Genomic DNA, 20,772 nt, shown 5'->3' with positions numbered 1-20,772 from the left:
GAGTAAAACAGAATCTGAAATTAAGAGATTCACGAGTCTCTAATTCCATGCAGTCATCATCTCATTTAAATTGAGTCATGTGGCACCAGCATACCAGAGTTCCATGACCCATGTGGGAACTCCTCTGTTACACTAATGCTGAACACGTGGCAGCTGATGGCACGGTTTAAATGAGACACAACCTGCATGGAATGTGACATGTTCATGTCTCTTTCCGCATGTCCAGAATCATTTTAAAATCTTTTCTGTATGTCTGTTTGATATAGGGCACTGAAACAACACACTATAGAAACAATTAACCACTGGTGATGTCTGCCCATCTCGAGTCAAAAAATGTCCAAATGAACCTGGTAATGGCATGAAATATCAGAAACCTTGGAGCCACACTACTCCCTCCCAATATATCAGCCTGAAAAGCGAGATGAGCGCCGTACCCTATAGTCGCTTTTGATTGGACTTAACTGTCCAGGGGTCCTTTACCTTTACCTTATACTCACATAAATAGTAGTGCAATCTGAACAGAACAATAATTTGACATAAATGATACGCAGTCACTGTGTATCCTAAATAATGGAGACTTTATTCATGAGATCCACTGCATTTGATTTGGACTGTATTAGTTTTGTTCACCAGCACTGCCTGTTTTCCAGCTGGAGATTATTTCAGGCAGGTATTAAAACTCATGGTAAAAGCCTGCTAAGAAGCTGACAGGATGCTAACCATTAAGTTTTCTGTTAGTCTGGTTGCCTTTTTATGCTTTAGCAAGTTTCTTGAAATATCTGTGCTTCCTAACCCTTCTGAGACAGATTAGTTGACACACATCATTTTCTTTTGTGGCTTCTGTACATTACAAAATTGCTGGTTTTCTACAGATTCCACCCCCACCCCCATAAAAGGCAATAAGGACTCATGTGTATTTTCCCATTTACAAGTGGAATAAATGCTCATTATTATTTCCAGTCCTGTCTTTCAGGTCCAGCCTCTAAGCTCCTCAAAGCAACCCCGAGTGAAGGAGGCTAAGAAGCATTGATCCAAGTCAGCCATTACAATCACGGCTCAATATACTGTGGTTTGTGAAGCTGAGATTGTGGCATCTACATCAGGTCTGTGACTTGCCTGAGGCCATTCAGTGAGCTTTACAGCAAGATGGAAGAATTAGACTCTCAGCTTCCCACAGCCAAGCCCCACTCTCTAGTCACTAAACCACCTCTAGGTTGTGGCTTCTGTTGTCTTGTTTTTACAAACAAGAGAGATAGTAAACTACTAAATCTGTCCCTGTCCCTGTTCAGATTAGGGATGGGAAGAATCTATTTCTGATCCACACAACTTCTGCTTGTGTTCACCCATCAGTAGATTTTATCCTGCTTTCGCATTAATCTGTAATAACGAAATATGCACAAAATGCCCATTTAAATACATGTCGGTACATATTTTCTTTCAAAATACACATTATTGTTTGAACTTTTGGTTTGTGCAAAAGCAACTGGATAATTAAGTTATGATCTGCACATGAGTCCAGGAGATGCACATCAGAGTTTGTAACATCCCTGCTTCAGCCTGCTGTTGAGGCTGACAGGAGTGAATACTCCACACAAAAGAATTTCCTGCATATAGAAAACCTGGCAGGGAGAGGGAAAGGCTTGGAGAGAACCCATTTGGCTGCCCCTGCTTTATCTGCTGAAGGTCTAGGCAGCTATGTAGTTAAAGGTGGCTGTAGAAAAATCACTATTTAGATTCTAAATTGAATAGTATACCTTTATTAAATTTAGCGGATTGTCAAATGATTCTATATCTTTGATGTGCTGTTATGGGTTTCCAAATTACACCACATTGTTGCAGGTGTCCTGGGACCTTGAAATAATTGTAAACAGTCAAGGGCCAGGATAGTCAGGGACATTTGCTATTTATGTACGTGACATATTCAGTTTTATATCTGTATGAGGCATTTGGCATATGAGCGTTCCACACAGAACTATTTTTAAAAATGGAATGAAGAACCCCAAAGAGAATAGCCACAACTGTAACTGACAAATGCACACTCCTAAAACTGAAATACTTCCCCATAGTAGTTTGTTTCTGAAGCTGTTCTTTACAAATACGTAGGTTTCAGCACAAGCTAAGCTGAAGGGTGATCTTACTTAGGAGTCCCTAAGTTCCTCCTAAGTACCTCCTGATCTCAGTTCCAATCCCTCTATCTCAAATCCTAAGATGCAAGGGGGAGACAACAGATGGTCTCTCGGACAATTTGTTCCAATGTTATTTAAGGACTCTCATTTATTGAGTGCCGGATAGCCTGTGCAATTTGCAGTGAATGAGACAGGAGTCTTGCCACGCATTTGAGCAATAGGATAGTCCCACTTGTGAAAGCAGACTGAGTGCCAAACAAGTACAGTAGCAAAAATGTAGACCAACATTTTATTAACTTTTTATGCTGTTTAATTTGTTATTGTTTGTTGACACACAAAAGTAAATGCACTTTTATTTAATTTTCTTAAAACTGATAAATCAAAAGGGGCTGCAGCTTATTGTTAGAGGATCTGCTTTGCATGCAGAAGGTCCCAAGTTCAACCCCAGGATTCTCTAGGTAGGGCTGGGGAATGACTCCTGCCTGATATGCTGGGAAGTTGCTTCCAGTCACTGTAGACAATCCAGAGATAGATGGACCAATGAGCTGACTCTGCATAAGGCTGCTTCCTATGTTCCCAAATATCTTAAAGAACTTGAGGCAAAATAGACAAACATTCAATGTTTTCTTCAATATCAACATTTTTAAGAACAAGAAATCCAAGAGACTATCCTGATTTCATAGTTGTTGAATTATGAGGCAGACTGTCCTTCACTGCAGGTTTTAAAGCAGAGGTTGGATGGCCATCTGTCATTGCTTTAGTTGAGATTCAACCCTCAGGGTCCCTTCCAACTCTACAGTTCTATGATTCTAGGCCTCCAGAGAAAGGTACGAAAATATGGTGAAGGGAGTGACTGATGGGGAATTTGTGCAGTTGGAAAATCAGCTTTAAAAAAAACCCTGTGACTGGCAACTGATGCCTCTTGCTCCTTTGGCTGATGGATGGGACCAGAGAGGCCCTTCTTCTTGCTTCTGCAGGGCAACCAGCAGTTGGGAGTGTTTTTTATGACAAGTCCTCCTTTGGCCTACTGATTGGGCTAGGTTATAGAATCACAGAATTGGAAGGGACCCTGAGGATCATCTAGTCCAACCCCCTGCAATGCAGGAATATGCAGATGTCCCATATAGGGATCGAACCTGCAACCTTGGCATTACCAGCACCAAACTCTAACCAACTGAGCATCTTGCTGTGATGCTGTTGCTAGAAGGCAGGGGGAGTGGCCTCCCAGTGCCCTTGTCCTTAGCTAATGGCAGAGGGTGCTGTCCTCAGGTTCTTATTAATAAATGTATAGAAGAGAAATTTTCAGCAGGTGGAGCATTTCCTGTCCAAGCAGTGCAGCAGTAAATACTATAGCTTCTAAGCTATTAAAAGCCCTGGAGCCAATACTATAATCCCGCCAAAAGGAAATAAAAAAGGTAGTGTATAAATGGAACAGTTCAGGCTATTTTTTCATAAACAGTTACCCATCATCATGGAGATCACAGTATACAAATGCATCAATTTCCTGACACAATTTTGCTAGTGTGGCAAAATTCCAAACTCCACTCTCACCACTTAAAGGCATCTGTTAGTACTGAGAAGCAAAGAGTATTGATTTACATGTCTATGGCTGAAAAACTGAATTCTGCTCTATCTTTGACTTCTCATTTGTTCTCTCAGTGGGAGCTGAGGTTTATCTCTACTGCACCACTCACAGAGATTACCTGCCTCGTCAACTGCTATTAATTGGTGATCATATTTGAGCGAGCACATGAGTTGTCCTTTAAAGAAGGCATAAGGCATGAGAAACCACATGGGAAATTGGACTTAACCAGCGGGCTACAGCAAATTACAGGGATACTGGTTTCAAAGGAACGGAAGGGTCAAAACAAAAATTTATTCCTAAAATTAAATGCCAGTTATGTTTAGGATTAAATAATTACTTGCTGGGTCTTCTTTTCTAAACAATTTGGGAACCACCCTTCTTTTAACAAGATGAAAATTGAGGATATGGCATAAAAGAAGGCCACGGATGCAAAGCCATAGCAAGGACAGCAAAGACATGTTAAACCTTAGGGGGTTATGTCAGATTCAGCATCTCCATTAACAACTTTTGAGAGAAGGAGAGTTCTGTTGGTGGAACCTCACTGAGGTGCAGACATGACAGAAGCAAGGAATCCTGTCTCTGTTCCAGAGTTCTTAATTGTTGCAGTAATCCAAGAAAGAATCCGAAGTAGGATTGGTTGAGCAAAACAGACTAAAGTTGTTTGGCTGCACAAGACTGCAGGCCTGCAGCACAGTTGAACAAGTCTCTGCACAGCTTCCATAATTTGATGAGATGCTGCATACACAACACTAATGTGGGCTCTTGAAACCACTACACAAGCTTTTGAGCTGCAGGGTGTCTATGATTAGATCTTAATCACATCTCCTTGAATGGCAGAATTAGGAACGCTTCACACATTTGTTTGAAATATGGCATAGCAACTCTTTCTCTTCCATCATGCAGAGGTGCTCAGGTGTGAAGAACACTGCACACATGCATTATAAATGGTCATTTAGTAAATACACTCTCCCAGAATGTGTAAGCAAGACCCATCCTGTGTGTATGTGGCTTTAAAGAGAAGCTCACAGCTGCTATTCCTAACATTCCAATAATGAAGCTTCAGAAAGTTGTTTTCCCCTTCTGAAACAGCTGCTATTTGCATACTTGTTTCCAGGCACTGTTACAACAACACAAACTGAACCTCTTTCCATAATTTGGACTGCTATGCCTCTCCAGGGCTAATACACTTAAAAAAGTTGTATTACATACAGGCTAATATTTAAGAGGTCAAGCCTCTCCCTCCTGCCAGAAGAAATGGGCTGAGGAGAGAGGTGTGAAGGTCCTATTACACCTCACCCAGGGAATTTTTAAAAAGGTGTTTTTTTCCAGAAGACTTTTTGCAAATGTTTCCATTTTAAAAACTGACATATTTTGAAGGACACTGGAAAAAACCTCTATTAAGTATGTTTTATTTTAAGATGTACAGCATTAGTGCGCTGGCAAATACAACACTTCAATTCAAAATGAATTTCTGTATTATGGGTGCAGTAATCTTCATTAGAGGAACATGCAGGGCCTCTGTCGCTTGTGAATTGCTGCCTGCGTCTCCTAGTCACCTTTGGTTTAGTTTGTAGATACTAGTAGCAATCATCCTGTTTCTGCTGCCCTTCTGACCTGTTCCCTCCTTTGTGGTCAACCTTTTCACCTTGCCCCTTGAAGGACACAGACACAGTGCTGCAGAATGGGAAACAAACAAGCAGCTTCTTGCTTTGTTTCACTGGGGATAAAAAAAGGTCAAAAGGCAGTGGGGCAGAAACTGCAAATAGGAGTGTGAGCTTTAACCAAGACCCACAGAAGGAAGTGGACTGTGTGGGTAATATTGTAATCTTACTTGGTACATCTATAGTCTTAAATTTAATAAATATGCCAAAGGGGATAATTTTATTCTACCCTAGCTTTGGAACAATACAGTTTATTTTGCTAAAGCAGTAACATACGTTTGGGCTTGGTAAGTATTGCATATATGTTTGTGGAATGCTCTCCCCAGGGAGACTCACCTGGCGCCTGTGTTACATATTTTTAGGTGCCAGGCAAAAACATCCCTCTTTTCGCAGGCCTTTCGCTGATCCTATATATATATATATATATATACCCTGCCCATCTGGCTGGGTTATATTTATATATAAATATGTAAAACACACACACACACACACACACACACAATTTCTCAATTTTTCTGTTTTGTGTGCATGAAAAAGCTGTGCTGGGAGAAGGGGAAATGGGTTTTATTCCACACAGCTTTAAAATTTTCTGGAAATGTTGCATCTCCAGAGGAGCGGTGGGGAAGAGAGAAGACAAAAGTTAGTAACTGACTGCTTACACAAGAGTAAGCTCTACTGGTTGAACAGGGTTTCCTTGCAAGTAAAGATGAACAAGACTGGGCTGCTGAAGTTTCTTGCGTACTCCCCCCTCTCCGTCCCGCCACTAGGGACCCAAAAGCCAACAACGATGACCTTTCCCGGAAGAAAAACACAAGCAGCAGACTAACCCAACCTCACAACCCCCGAAAGCTGCCGGGTGGGATTCTTGCCCTCCTCGCGCCCCTCTGAGCTCCCACCTCAAAACAAACCAACGAAAATGTCCTGATCGCAACTCGTCATTGGCTGCCCGCTCGTCCCGCCTCCGCTGCCGTAGACCCAATCGCGTCCGCCGCACCACACCCCGCCCTTGACCCCCTCGCGTTGGGCAAATCCTGGTGTCACTCGCCCGGTCCTCCAGAGGTCGCGTCGCTTGGCTTCCAGCTCGTCCCGCCCAACAGAATGCAATTCGCTTTAACCACCGCCGCTTCCCGCCCCGCCGCCTCTCCGATTGGCTGCTGCGCTCCTGTCAGTTACCCTCCGGCAGGCGTCCTCCAACGGCCGTTCCAACCGCCTTCCTGCTCCTGCTCCTCCACCTCCTCCCCTCCCCTCGCCGCTGGCCCCGCCCCCTCCTCCGAGTCGGAACTCGGCTGCCCTTAACAGCGCGCTCGCTTCCAGCAAGTTGCGCGCCGCTTCTCGAGTGGAAGCCTCCGCGCCCCTCCCTCCCCCGCTGTTACGTTGCGCGCGGCCTCTGAGGAGAAGGAGGAAGAGGAGAAGCGGCGGCGGCGGCGGGGGGCGCTGGCGTGACAAGATGTTGGCGGAAGAGGCGCCGGGGGCTCCCGACGGTGGCTGAAGAGGAGGCTGCGCGGCCCTGGCCTCTCTCCCTCCCCTTCCCGCTCCGCCGCCGTCCTTCCCTCAGGAGTCGCCGAGGAACCCCGGCTCATGACAGCGAGCGCCTGGCGGAGCGGCCCAGGCGACAGCGAGCCTGGCTGAGGCGGCGGGGGGCGGGAGAACAGCGCCTCCTTCCTCCTCACGAGACCGCGCGCCGCCAAAGTTTGCCGCTCGCGGGCGGGCGGCGAAGAGACGTCGCTGGCGGGAGGAAGAATAAAAGTTTCCTGCTCTGTTTTTCTCCTTCGGAGGCTCGGCTGATTTGGAGGACGCAGCGGGGGCGGGTCTTTGCTGCGTGCCGGCCCCCCCCCTTGGTTTAACCCTCATTTGGTCTCTTCCTCGGAAAAGTATCCATTATTTGGAAACCCCTTTTTCCTTTGGGGTATCGGATTAAGCGTATCCCCTCCCTTCTCAAGGGTGTCGGATTAAGAGCCTTCTTTCTTTGAGGTGTTGGATAAACAGCCTCTCCCCCTTTGGAAGGTGTTTGGATTCTTCCCCCTTTCTTGGGTTGTTGTTTTTTTTTTGGACTTGGAAGAACCGCTCCCCCCCCCGCGGCCCCTATTCCTTGGTGCACTGGATTAAGTGTCTTCCTCCTTCCTTGGCTGGTGGTGTCTTCTCGCCCGCCGCCGCTTGCTCTGCCTTCCTCCCTCCCCCCGCCCCTCCGGCGTGATTATATGCTTCAAGGGAGAGGCGATCCCCCCTCGTGCCTCCTCCTTTCCCAGCCATGTCGGCGACGGCGATCTCCGCCGCGGAGAAAGTGGACGGCTTCACGCGGAGGTCGGTGCGCAAGGCTCAGAAGCAGAAGCGGTCGCAGGGGTCTTCGCAGTTCCGCACCCAAAGCAGCCCCGTGGAGCTCTTCCCGCTGCCCCAGCTCAAAGGTAATGTATCAGTTATACCGCATGTATCTCCTAGGGAGGAATCGAGCGAGCTGCAGCTCACTTAGCCCCGGGCTACAGGTGCTGCCTTCTGCGGGAAGAGACTTCCTCCCGCCTCTCGCCGCCGCCTACGTGCTGCTTGCTTCCTTGTGCCAACCCTCTAAATTTCGCGGCAGCCCGTTTCACTGCCCTCTGTTACTCCATGTTAAGGCGCAACTCTTGTTCCGAAACTTCCTCTTCGCAGCCTTGTTAAAACTCTACCTTTTATCCCTTTCCCCTGCGAAATATACTGCCACAGGTTCGCATTTCAACAGCTTTCGGGGGATTAGGTGCTTTCCTGTTTTGAAGACCTTACACTTTTAAGGGCCTTGTTCCCTTAGCTGCTAGAATTTCATGCTTTCCTGCCCTGCCTTAAGGAGTTGGCTATGCAAAATGTTGGCTTGATGCATTTGTGGGTAGTACCAGGGACAAAAGAGGACCCCCAGGCCAACTCCAGCTGGGAGCACCAAGGTTTATGGCATAATCTGCAGAACTTGTTCAGAAACAAGGCCTTCATAAATTTTAACCTGTCCTCCCCTTCCTCATTCTTCTCTGGGTTTTGTGTAATCTCCTCCAGGGGCTGTTACTGCTGTTTAAATTAGTGTACAAAGTATCCTTCCCTTTAAAACTGTGGTACTGTGTTACTTTCACCCCCTGGAATTAAAGAGTGCTCACATGATTAGTTAGGCTCCCAGAAGCTCATAATAGTAGTGTTTAGCAAGTGTGCATTTCTGTGAATTTCTTTATCCTCTTTTCTGGGCTTGTCATGCCTATGACAATCCAAACTCCATTTTTACCAACTCTGATGCTAATTTGAAGTACTGGAATTCTTATGTGCAATTTAACACTTTTTTTTTTGGCTGTCTAAAAAAGTTTTTCACATTTTTTAAAAAAGTGGGGAGAGGATGAAAAAATGATAGTTTGAGCTGAAAGGGGTTAGGACTGACATTTTTGTAGGGTAGTGTAATGAGTTCTGTTTGTTTTTTAATACTGCTAATATGAGCAGTACTGAGACTCTTGCACTGCACTAGCATGTCTAGAAAATGAAGAAAATACCACGTCTTTTGAAGGGATATTTGACCATCCAAAGATGTGACACATTCTGGCAGAGTACACTGCGTTTCAAATAGTGTCTTGAGCAGGTGGTGCTAACTTAATTATTTTCTAGTAGTTGAGCGGGAAGCCCTTTAAAACGCAGAAGAGAGAGGCCCCTGTGTTTTAATCAGCTTGTTTTTATTATTGGTTGTTAGCTGCCCTGAGCCCAGCCTTGGCTGGGGAGGGCGGGGTATAAATAAAATTTATTATTATTTTTATTATTCTTTACCTTTCTCTCTCCACATCAGGTGTGGGAAACCTGAGGTTCTTCAGATGTTGCTGGACTAAAATGCTCATCAGTCCCAGCCAGCCATGGTCAGGGTTGTTGGAAATTATAGTTCTACAACATCTGGAAGGTTACATGTTCCTCATCCTAATTCTACTTTTTCTACCAACTGGAATATGTTTTTGGATGGCAAGAAGTAGGGTGAATGAATTGAAGTAGGAGGGGGAATAGGACTAGCCAAAGCAAGTTTCTCACATTATCTGTGTATATACCGCATGCCCATCAAAAAACGATGACTCATAAGGCAGGTTCTGAAACTTCAGTTGGTGATGTTTTCCAGCTGAAATAATTTCTAAGGTAAAATTTCTACTAAACTAGAAATTATTGGAAGGTAGAAATACCTGCAAGTTGGATACCAATTTATATAATTAGCATACACAATATATAGGAAATGTATTTATTCTTTTGTTTCAAGTAGTATACCACCTTTCATAAAAATATCTGAAAGTGGTCCAGAATAAGACATTAAAATACAATAAAAACAGAAGCAATGAACTCAGGATAAACTAAGCATGTTGATAGTGATGGTAAGTAAAAGTCCCCAAAATATATTCCAACAATATCAAGTCCTAACAACTTGGGCCCAAAGTATGTGAGGTATTGTCTACTTCCATATCAGCTTATCTGAGTAAGATCACCCAGGGAGGCTCTGCTCATGGTGACATTGCCAAAAAAAGGTTTGAGGGCAACGGTGCATCGTAGGGCCTTTTCAGTGGTAGCCCATGCATTGTGGAGTGCTCTCACTAAGGTGCATCTTACATTGATACTGTATAACTTTTTTATCATGTCAATGTGTACTTCTTTGCCCAGACTTTTGGTGGGGTGAGGTGTTGTTTTGTCAAATTCCTCTAATTTTGAGTGGTGCTGTTTTATTGTACAGATAGCCCCCATTTATGCGGAGTTACGTTCTGCGACACTGCACACATAAGTGAAATCTCATATAATTGAAACCCTTTGAAAAAGCCTACAAATACCCTGTTCTGCCCCCCACGGCCTTTAAAAGACATTTCAGTGATGTCTTTATGATGTTTTCGGGTCGCTTCTGCGTTCGGCGTGTATACAAGGTCGCACACATATTCAATTCACATAAATGGGGGCTGCCTGTATTTTTTGTGGATTTAAGTATTGTATTTTTTAATTGTATGTAACCCAACTGGGGACTTTTGAGTGAAGGGTGGGTAAGAAAATGGGTGTGGAGAGAGATAGTGAGGGAAGGAAAGAGAGAAGCAAGTACCATAGCAAGAATATAGTGCCATGTAGTCCATTAAAGTTGTCCATTATGTGGCAAATACTTGGAAACATTATGACATGATACCCCAAATAAGTGCAAGAAAGTAAAGTAGCATACATTGGAACCTCAAGTTGTGGACGTAATTTGTCCCGGAGGCATGTCCGCAACTCGAAGCGTTCGCATCCAGAAGCGCTGCTTGTGCGCATTCGCACGGCACGATTTAGCGCTTCTGCACATGGGTGAGCAGCGAAACCCGGAAGTAACTGTTCCAGTACTTCCGGGTTGCCGCAGGACGCAACTTGAAAAGACGTAACCTGAAGCGGGCACAACGTGAGGTATGACTGTACTCAGTCTTCTATATATTACTAATGGTAACTACCCTTATTTCTTTTCCACATACCCAGCACATAGATACATTTTCCTGAGTTTTCTGTGAATTGTGGGGAAGATGGGACAGTCTGTCTTCACCTTAGGTCTTGGCAACCTTTATTTCACTGTTTTCTGCAGGTCAGAGAGAAGAGGGTGTCTCCTTCATTTCCCATTAGACTTCTACCAAAGTAGCAAGGTGTCGCTCACAGCTTTTCCAAAAGGCCATTGGTAGGGAGATAAACCACCTTTCCTTTCTCCTTGGTTCTCTGCATGTGCCCTAAACCTCAGTAAAACAGAGAAGAGAGTAGTTGATGGTGACTTCAAGTAGTAGTTGGCAATTAAGCCTAACAAAAATTTGTAGACTACTGAGCATGCTCTACATATTGAGGAATATTTCCAGGTCTTGTGACATTGTTGTCTTCCCTTTTGTCATGCTGAAGTATGTGCTGTTTTAGGTGGTGACACTAGTTTGTGGTCTTTAAAATGCATGACAGTTAGCTGTTATTGGTTATCTTGTACAAGCTATTTGCTAAGGAGTGCCTTGCATAATCAGTTTTCATTCTCTGGAAATTGAAGGGTTGAGGGAGAATAATAGATGGATTGTCTTAAATATGCTTTTTCTATACTAAGCGTTTATAAGGAATAGATTGCAAAGCAAACTGAAGGACCTTGTTCAGATATGTATGGGAAAGCCACAAGCACAACAGAACCTATCCCTTATTTTACTGATCTGTAACTTATGTGCTACATTGCAACAAGTTCTTTAACAGGACTGTGCAACATATGACCCACTTAGCTAAATCTAATCCAACAGCTTTGAATTGTGCCCAGCAGGTGCTTTGTAACTTCCCCTGCTTTTGCAGTTCTGAGCAAATGGCAAAACTACTCGCTGTTGGACTTCATCCAGGTGGTGGACAAGGGATACTAGTTATAGTCATGTGATCAGATTTGCACTATGATGTGTGGGCACGATGGACTGGTAAAATTAAGTGGGGGGACTGCTTCATGCATTTATATTACAGGGCTTACTGAATTGGGACTATTATGATCCCATTTACAGCACTTGTTAGGTTTACCCTTATAATTTAGACTTAAAATGTTACTGCTATTTCTGGTCCTTGTTTGCTACCTATAGAATATCAAATTAAGAAAGCATGTTGCTGATTGAACATAGAAGCACATGTGCACCATGCCGCAATGTGCTGACGTTATGATATGATGATGTCACGTGATGGCATGATGATGTCACGTGATGGCGTGGTGCATGCACTCCAGTCGCTGGTCCAGAGGTAAGGTGACAGTCATGATGCCTGGCATGTGGTGCACAGAGGCAGCCATGGAAGTTATGCATGGTGGCCGTGTTGTGCGGAGGCGGCCATAGAGACAGTGGGCGGCAGGGGGTAGAGACTGGGCACCCACAGGAAAAACTGTGGGAGTCTTGGCACTCAGGGCTCCAGGAAGATGGTGCCTATGTTAGATTAAATACAATTAGGGAATTGATTTCATAAAGTACTGCACCCAGTGGTAAATCTGTAGTTAGCACCGTGGAAACATTCACATTTTCAACTCTGGAAAAGAAAAAGAACAATTTGTTTAAAACACTGAAATCAAATCTGTTTATTTTAGATTGTTTCCAAATGAGGTTGACTCCTGGTGGAAACGTATGCCCTTTATAGTGAAAGGATTGGAAGTATGCCAAAGAATTTCAAGATTTGAGAGAGGTTTTTGAGGCTCAGGTTTTTTCCAATTTAAAAACTGAGTGTCCAAATATGGATTCAAGAATTTGTGTTACAGAAGTGTTCCGTACCTCTTCTACTCTCAAGGGAGCGAATTCTGATAACTTTAACCATAGTTTTACAGTGGGCAAACTTTTCAAAAACTCTTATCAAATGCTGTAGTTCGATAAATCCATCTGGGCTAGATTATACTTAAAATGTAACATGAGTACAGTATTATACTAAATTTCAGTGTAACCTAGTTAACCAGATAGGCGTTTAATGATTTCTTAAAATGAGACACTCAGAGAGGATCCAGTGTAGTGCTATGGAAAGCATTGCATCAACACAAGCATACCAGCTTGCCAGATGGAACGATCCCCCCCCCCCCCGGTGTATTGTTCTGGGGGTTCTGCTGACTACTCCAAGCCACCTTGGGGCAGAATGGAAGGAGGGAGGGGGGAGAAAAGCCCCATTGTGCTATCAGAAGTCATTACATGGCCTTTCACTAGCAAGACTTACTCTTTGAATCTCTGCTTGTGACCTCATTTGCATAACTTGGTAAGCCAAACTGTGGCTTGTAGGGACTGCGTAAATATGCAGGCTCCCAGAGAGGAGCGCTTAGTTTCTGGTCTTTTTTCATTTCCGCACTGTGGTGAGCTAAATCAAGGTTTAGCTTAGCATGTCATTTGAACCTGGGCTCCTGGCTTAGACTTGGCAGATGGCTAGGAGGCTCACTGGAGCCCCAAACCTGGCAATACAAAAGTGCCATGGGTTCATGGTTCCCTCAATTGCCTGCTTTGAATGGGGCCATACTTATCCTGAAGGACCAGGTTTGTAGTCTGGGGGTGCTGCTGGATAATCTCTGCTAGAGGCCCTCAGTAGCTAGGAGTGTGTTTTGCCAGCTTGTGCTGGTAAGATGGCTATAGACATTTCTGGACCTGGGTAGCCTGGTCAATGTGGTAACCTCCAGGTTAAACTACTGCAATGTGCTGTGTGTGGGGACTGCTCCTGGAGTTGAGCAGAAGTGCAACTAGTGTAAAACACAGCAGCTTGACTGGCAGACTTTTGCCATCACATTACACTGCTGGTTATCTACTGGGCGAAGTGCCAAATGCTTGTACTGGTGAACAGAGTGCTATACATTTTGGTACTGGAATACCTATATAAAGCTCACTCCTTTATATATGCAACCAACCAGGGTGGTGTTCTGCAGGGAGAATTTCTTATCAGGAGGTCCATTTGTATGATGTAGGAATTGGGCATTTGGGATGTGCTCTCCCCATGGCCTTTTCAGCATCTGTTCAAGACTTTCCTTTTTAAATGAGTCTTTTAAGCACATACTTTTATCCTAATTTTGTGATTTTGATATATTTCATGAGAAATAAAAAAATTGGAAGTTTGTTGATTTCAGCTGAGCTTCCCTATAAGTATGCTTAGGATTTCAACCAAAGGTAGTCTGGTTATGTAACATCCTACGCCTTCCGTCATATGTTCCATTCAGCATCTGCAGATCTATTCCACAAAATGTTTATAAGGACCAGGGTCATCTTAATTGTTTCTTTATACCTTTTACAGTTTTATAGTAAGTCCTTTTAACCACAATATTGAGTGTTTTAGATACATGGGAAATGCTTGGCATTTTAGACAAGGGTTTGAAATTGAACACAGTGTGTATTTTGCTGATTTAGTTGCTGCAGTGGAGCTATCAATCTATATGTTGCTTTTATTTTGATAGACTGTGTCCCTTTATTTGTGTCCTTTTGCTTTGTTTCAGTAATGATTGGTTATTATGTTAATTGTTTTTAATGTTAGCCTCTTGATTTCTTAAGAAAACGAAGGAACATATACATTCTTAAATTTTAGAAATGTGGATCAACAACTATTGTGTTTTTAATATGTAGGCTTTTAAGGTATTTTCAGTTTTATTAACGCAGCTTTCACATAGCATTGCAAAGTTTCCATGTCTTCTAAACAAAGATACTATTCATAGCTTAAGTTCTTCAAGATGTGACCTCCTTAGAATGTCTAATTTTAAAAAAATACACTTTCATGAACAGTAATTGCTAAATATAGTGTCCATTGACAGTCTTCACATGCAGAACCTTTCTATTTTAATCTTCAGCATCTTTGTGCCAGCATAGTATTGAATTTCTTTTTCCATGTTTATTGCATTCAAGTTGAGTCAGATTCTAGTTGTGCAGGTGTTAAATTGAATAAACTTATTTATTTGAATATGAGGGAAATATTAAATATTGCTGAAGGTTAATTGACTTTATCTGGTCTGAAGTCTATTCATTTATAATATTTTAAACCTGCCTTTCATAGATAAAAAACCTATCGGGGGGGGGGGGGGAGAATCCAGTCCAACCTACTGATTTTTAAAGGTTTTTGTTTGCAAATCTGTTGTCCATTTATCAGCAGATCTTTGAGGCCTAGTTCACACAGTATTCCATGTTATAGAGGCTTCCTGCTGGCTAAAGCAATAATTGGTTCTGACATTTTCTATACATGCTATGAGTGTTCCTGTTCCATCCCTCTCCAGATGTTAATTATAAGTGGAGATCTTATCCTCTGGGCTTACATGTATTCATCTTTGGAAGTTGTGCAGTATAGAAGGAATCTAAACAAAATACCTAATGATATTGGTTGCAATTCATATATTCAGCAGGGGAAATGCTGCATGTGTGGTATTACAGTAATGTGACCTCTTCCCTTGTACAACAGAGTACACAAGAGGACTTAAGCGAGTTCAGCAGAATGTCAGTTTATTATTTCTAATAATTTGCAATATTTGTTACTATAATTATCATAGCTATCACCTTGTTTATATATTTATATTTTATTTATGTGCTGGGTGTTGTACAAAAGTAAAAAACCCAGATCTTTGCCTGCCAATTCACAATGGGGAAAAAGGCGGAGGGAGATACAAGGGGAGGGATGTTAAAAGAAGAGGGGAAACTTGAACAAATTGGGAGAGAAGAGATCTTGTTTGTTTCTGAAGCAGTGCACTGCCTAGGGATCCCTCTTCTTAGTTGAAGGTGGCAAACAGATGGAGTGATGTGTTGAAAGCCCAACCTAATGAGTGCATGGGTTTAAACTTAGGGCAATACACAGCACTGTTTCCCACTCCCTTCATTGTTGGTTAATACTGTCTCTCATGAAGCAGTTCACTGTGGGGTGAGATTTTATTTTTCTTGAAACAGCTAATGTGAAGTTATTGCAAGAGTAGCCAACCTGGTGTCCTCCAGATGCTATTGGGAGTCTACAGCATCCCTGACTGTTGGCTAGGCTATGCTTGCTATCCCTGTGTATATAGTCACAAGCCTTGGAACCAGTTTTTCTTTCCTTTTTTGGATTTGTAGAAACTTAGTGTTCAAAAGCTATTTAGAATGTTCCCTCACTTAGAAATTAGCTAGCGTCTCTTGCCTACCCCCACCCATCCTATGCTAGTTAAAATATGGACTATGGACTCAGGTACGTTTATAAAGATAAAGTGCTTTATATGTGTTATAACACTGATGGTGCTGTAGAGCCCTATCTTTCACCAATGGGATGTCCCTGTGTGAAGTTTAGAACATGTTTAACTGAACTGCTTCTGTGATGTTTCTAGATCCAGCCTACAAAGTAATTGTCATATTTGAATTGTCGGTATGCTTATATAAATATAGTATGATTGTTCCAGAAGTGGGTTATTCTTCTCTTCTTGAAAGACCCTAACTATGCATTTAAAACTTACATAAGAACCTTTTTTAGCCTTGTGAAACTGGCTGGTATGGCTGTGTAATTAGTGCCACATTATTCTTTCAGTAAATATGTCATATTAAACAAATACATAAAGTATGAATTGTAGCCCAACTTATGATAATCTTTCTAAGAATATGGTGAGTTTAGAAATAATGTGTTGCATCCTTTGAACTGACTTGTAGTAGGACAGTGAGACTTTTTGTGCCTCTGTGCTGTCCTGTGTGCTCCTCAAATCTGTTCTGGAGGGTTGAAGAACTCTGAGCAGATTTTGAGGATGGTGTGGGTCTGCAGGGGGAAGAGAGGAAGGGGAATCCTTAATGTACAAGTGGAAGTCTGCTCACATGATTTTGGATTTCATGCAGTGCCTGATATATTATCATTGTTACTTTTATTCCCCACAGTTCCTGTTCCTCTTGGAAAGAGCACAGTGCAGCTTTCAAGAATGAAACATTAAGCAGTAAAACAGTGAAATATAATATACAATAAAAATACAGTATAATGCCCATTAAAAAGTTGCACATGTGTGGGCAATTCCAGTATGAACTGAAGGCATGCAGAAACAAAAAAGTTCCCAATTGCTAACTGAAAACAGAGTGAGAGGGGGGAAACCAAATGTCTACAGGGATGGCGTTTCATTAACAGGGTGCTCTGCTTTATGTAGTTGCCCTATGGACTGTAGTCACCAAAGGGTCTCCCAAGCAAGGCCTGCCTTGCAGAAATCAAGACTGTTGGCAGGTTCTCAGAACCAGTAATGTAGGCTGAAATAAATTTATGGCTATATTTTGAAGTGTTTGCAATGTGTGGAAAGATGCTTGAGGAGAGTAGACAAGCCTGTTGGTGATAAATCTTGCAGCCAAGATAGTTACAAAATGTCACACTGCAGCCAGGGTGTCCTTAGACCTTGGATAGAGGCAAACTATGTACCATCAGTTGTGAGTGATGGCGTTTCTTGCACATTGTTGGTCTTAAAATATTTGCTAGGATGCAGGATGCAAAACAATCTGATCAGGAAGGCAGTTCTTATGAATATGCATAGATGGTATGGTAGAAGTGAGAAGGGCTTATATAAAAAACTCAGCAGCCCTCTTGTTTCTAAATTGTAAAAAGCTACTTTGCAAAATAGACAGAAACACTGCACAATGCCTGTGAAGGTGCTACTGATGCCTTGTGCCAAAATCCAAAGGTTAAGTGGTCCCAACTCACAACTCGTAAATAAAAAAGAAGTAAAGGGATGGATACTAAAGATCAGTGAATCATGTTTGTCAATGTGCCTCACATTATGCTGCCATTTTTGCTATGGTTGCTCCCATGTTTACACAACAACAGCTAAAGCTACAGAAAGTTTATGTATAACAAACCTATTTCAGTTTTTAAAGCAGTTAACTTACGTATAAGTTTAATGCTTGATTTAGACTTTTTCAGGTCTTTAGAATATTTGAATTTTATTTCTGTAGACAAGGATGAGAGCAACAGGCAAGAAGAAGAATTATTCCAGTGTGCCATTACAGTGGTACCTTGGTTCCCAAACTTAATCCGTTCCGGAAGTCTGTTCCAAAGCCAAAGTGTTCCAAAACCAAGGTGTGCTTTCCCATAGAAAGTAATGCAAAATGGATTAATCCGTTCGACTTTTAAAAACAACCCCTAAAACAGCAATTTAAAATGAATTTTACTATCTAACGAGACCATTGATCCATAAAATGAAAGTAATAATCAATGAACTGTACTATAAAATAAATAAAACAGTAATGTAGATGATAAAAATTAAAAACATTTTTTTTCCTTGCGTGCACTGATGATCGTCATTGTTTGGATGGGGGGCTTTTATCCATTTCTGTAGTCATACTATCAGTCAATCAATCAATCAATCAATCAGTAGCTGAACTGGGTTCTACACAGTCACAAAAACAAGTCACAAAAATGAAGTCACAAGCCACAGTCACAGTCAAAAAACCGAAAAAGCCACAGAAACAAAACCGCAAAAAAATAGCAAAAACAAAAGCTCCAAATGTCACCTCTGTGTTGCATGGGTGCTTGGGACTCAACAGCCGACAGACTCAACAGGGAGCCTCTGATTAGCAGCGGGGGACTCAATTCACAAGCAGAAAACACTCAACAGGAAGCAGAACAGGTTCCGCTTCCAAGGCAAAGTTCACAAACCGAAACACCTACTTCTGGGTTTGCAACCTTTTGTTTCCAAGTTGTTCGTAAACTAAGCTGTTCTAAAGCCAAGGTACCACTGTACAACAGTGTCTAAAAATGGAGAACGTTATTTAGTATCTTTCTTTCAAATAGTAAAGAGGTGACTAAAGCTCTTAAGCCTTAAAACCGTCATAACATAGGCTATGAGACTGGGACAAGTTATGTTGAGGTACAAACACTCCTGCAAGAATAGCAACAAAATGCATGATTGCTACTGCTACCTATTCTTTCTTCTCCCTATCCAGCTGCTAGCTCTGCTTCTTCCAGCTTCATTGCTCGGCAGCTTAATTGCACATGAGAAAGCACATGGCATTCATGCCAGACTGCAGTTCTCACATCTTTACCACCTTCCCCAATCCCCATCCTCCAGTGCCCTGCAGTTTATGCTAGCTTTCAAGTTAACATCTGTCATGTTCTCTTAGGCCTTGCACATGTCTGGAAGCTCTGAGGGAAACCAATTATATCAGTAGCATATTCACAATAAGTTGAATTGCTAAGTTGACATATGTGGATAACAGGCCATAGATTTGGTTTACCTAATGTAGCCTATATTCAGGAAATTCAGTAGGCAAAACTCAGCAGGATTTACCTTGAGCTTGTTACTGACAACATCAATGGACAAATTGTCAGGATGTCGAAGTGGGTATGAAATTGTAAAGCAAGCACTTCTCATTGCAGTTTGTGTTGAATAGGATAATTGTTTAGATATACAGTGGTACCTTGGGTTACAGATGCTTCAGGTTATGCGTTTTTGGGTTGCGCACAGCGCCGAACCCAGAAGTACCGGAATGGGTTATGTCTGGGTTTCGGTACTCACACGTGCGCAGAAGCACCAAATCACAGCCCGCACATGCGCAGGCACGGCGCTGCGGGTTGCAAATGTGCCTCCTGCACGGATCGTGTTCACAACCCGAGTTTCCACTGTATACCAAGTAAGGACTTTTAAACTTGCCCAACTATTCATAGACGCATTAGGTATTCAGTTTGCCTTGGCAACAGGAAACTATGGTTTTGTGTGCTATCTTTTGTACAATTGTAACTTTCAGAACTTTGGAAACTGAAATATTCAAATCTTTGTTGATCATTTTTAGTTACTTGCTTTATACCCTGCATTTTTCTGAAGAATGGTAGGGACAGCCAGGGAAAATCTTAATAATATCCTAATACACTTTTTTGAAGTAGGCTTGTGACTAGTCACTTACCTTACATTTCACACACACTATATGTATTTGTGGTCTATTTGTGACTACTGAAAATAAGCTGGAGCACTGAGAGAAGTAAACTTTCAGAGAAGTGAAAGGCATAAAACGGTGGCCAGCCAAATTCATTGGCAATGAATCCATAATGGTGAGAAATGGCATAACTTGGCAAAATGCCCATATCAGTGAGAATGTTCAACTTTCCTGTATCGTTTCTGCACTTCTGTTGTGCTGGGTAATTAGACTGAGAACATGGCATTTTATATTCCATGCAGAATAATTATTTCTGGAAGAAATTCATCCTCGTGTAATTCATCTGAGTTGGAAAATGTACCGTATTTTTCGCTCTATAAGACGCACCAGACCACAAGACGCACCTAGTTTTTGGAGGAGAAAAACAAGAAAAAAAATATTCTGAATCTCAGAAGCCAGAACAGCAAGAGGGATCGCTGCGCAGTGAAAGCAGCAATCCCTCTTGCTGTTCTGGCTTCTGTGATGGCTGTGCAGCCTGCATTCGCCCCATAAGACGCACACACATTTCCCCTTACTTTTTAGGAGGGAAAAAGTGAGTCTTATAGAGCAAAAAATACGGTATATACTGAGAAGGTTATTCCAATTTTATTGTCTTTCCCACTTGCAGACCATTCAAATGCTTGTCCAGTGTTTCTGCTATAATTGAATTCCAGTTAGCATCACAGGTCAATTACATGCTAAGGTTAGCCTGCAGTCCTTGATACTACACAGTCCAAATAAATGTATGTATGTATGTATGTATGTACGTACTATATCTATCTATATATATATATAGGTACTATATCTAAAAGTATAACTTGTGGTATAACCTCCTTCATTATAAAAGATTTCTTGCCCCAAATGCCACCAACTGTGTAAAAAAGAATTCCTACCACATTTCCAAAAGTTAGTATATTTTTTATAAACCTTCAATTACCTAAGGGGTGACTGATACTAATGAGCGCAATACACCAATCCCCACCTGGTTAGTGGGGGGGGGGAATCAAAGACAGACAAAGAACCAAATCAAAAGCCTTCCTGGCCTTGAATCAGCAGGATAAAAGGGGTGTGGCATTTTAGTTCCACCTGCTCTGCTTTCCATCAGTAGC

At 42.3% G+C, this 20,772-nt stretch overlaps 1 protein-coding gene and 1 long non-coding RNA gene across 2 annotated transcripts in view; one reads left to right on the top strand and one right to left on the bottom strand.

The window, feature by feature from the left end:
• Window positions 1–5,104: 5,104 nt before the first annotated feature.
• On the bottom strand, window positions 5,105–6,520 carry LOC308474392. The gene is made up of 2 exons (XR_013984684.1): window positions 6,032–6,520; window positions 5,105–5,428 (listed from the first exon to the last, which is right to left on the bottom strand). It is a non-coding gene; the product is annotated as an uncharacterized lncRNA (long non-coding RNA).
• A 240-nt stretch (window positions 6,521–6,760) lies between these two features.
• PPP2R5A (protein phosphatase 2 regulatory subunit B'alpha) overlaps window positions 6,761–20,772 on the top strand; it is a 45,695-nt gene continuing 31,683 nt past the window's right edge. Inside the window, exon 1 of the mRNA XM_081000580.1 lies at window positions 6,761–7,774. Within this exon, the coding sequence (XP_080856706.1) occupies window positions 7,621–7,774 (154 nt within the window). The 5' untranslated portion in view covers window positions 6,761–7,620. The remainder of the gene's footprint in view (window positions 7,775–20,772) is intronic.

This window comes from Podarcis pityusensis (assembly GCF_964106645.2).
Source record: "Podarcis pityusensis genome assembly, chromosome: 3".
Taxonomy (NCBI): domain Eukaryota; kingdom Metazoa; phylum Chordata; class Lepidosauria; order Squamata; family Lacertidae; genus Podarcis; species Podarcis pityusensis.
This window is presented reverse-complemented; position numbering and strand designations above follow the sequence as displayed.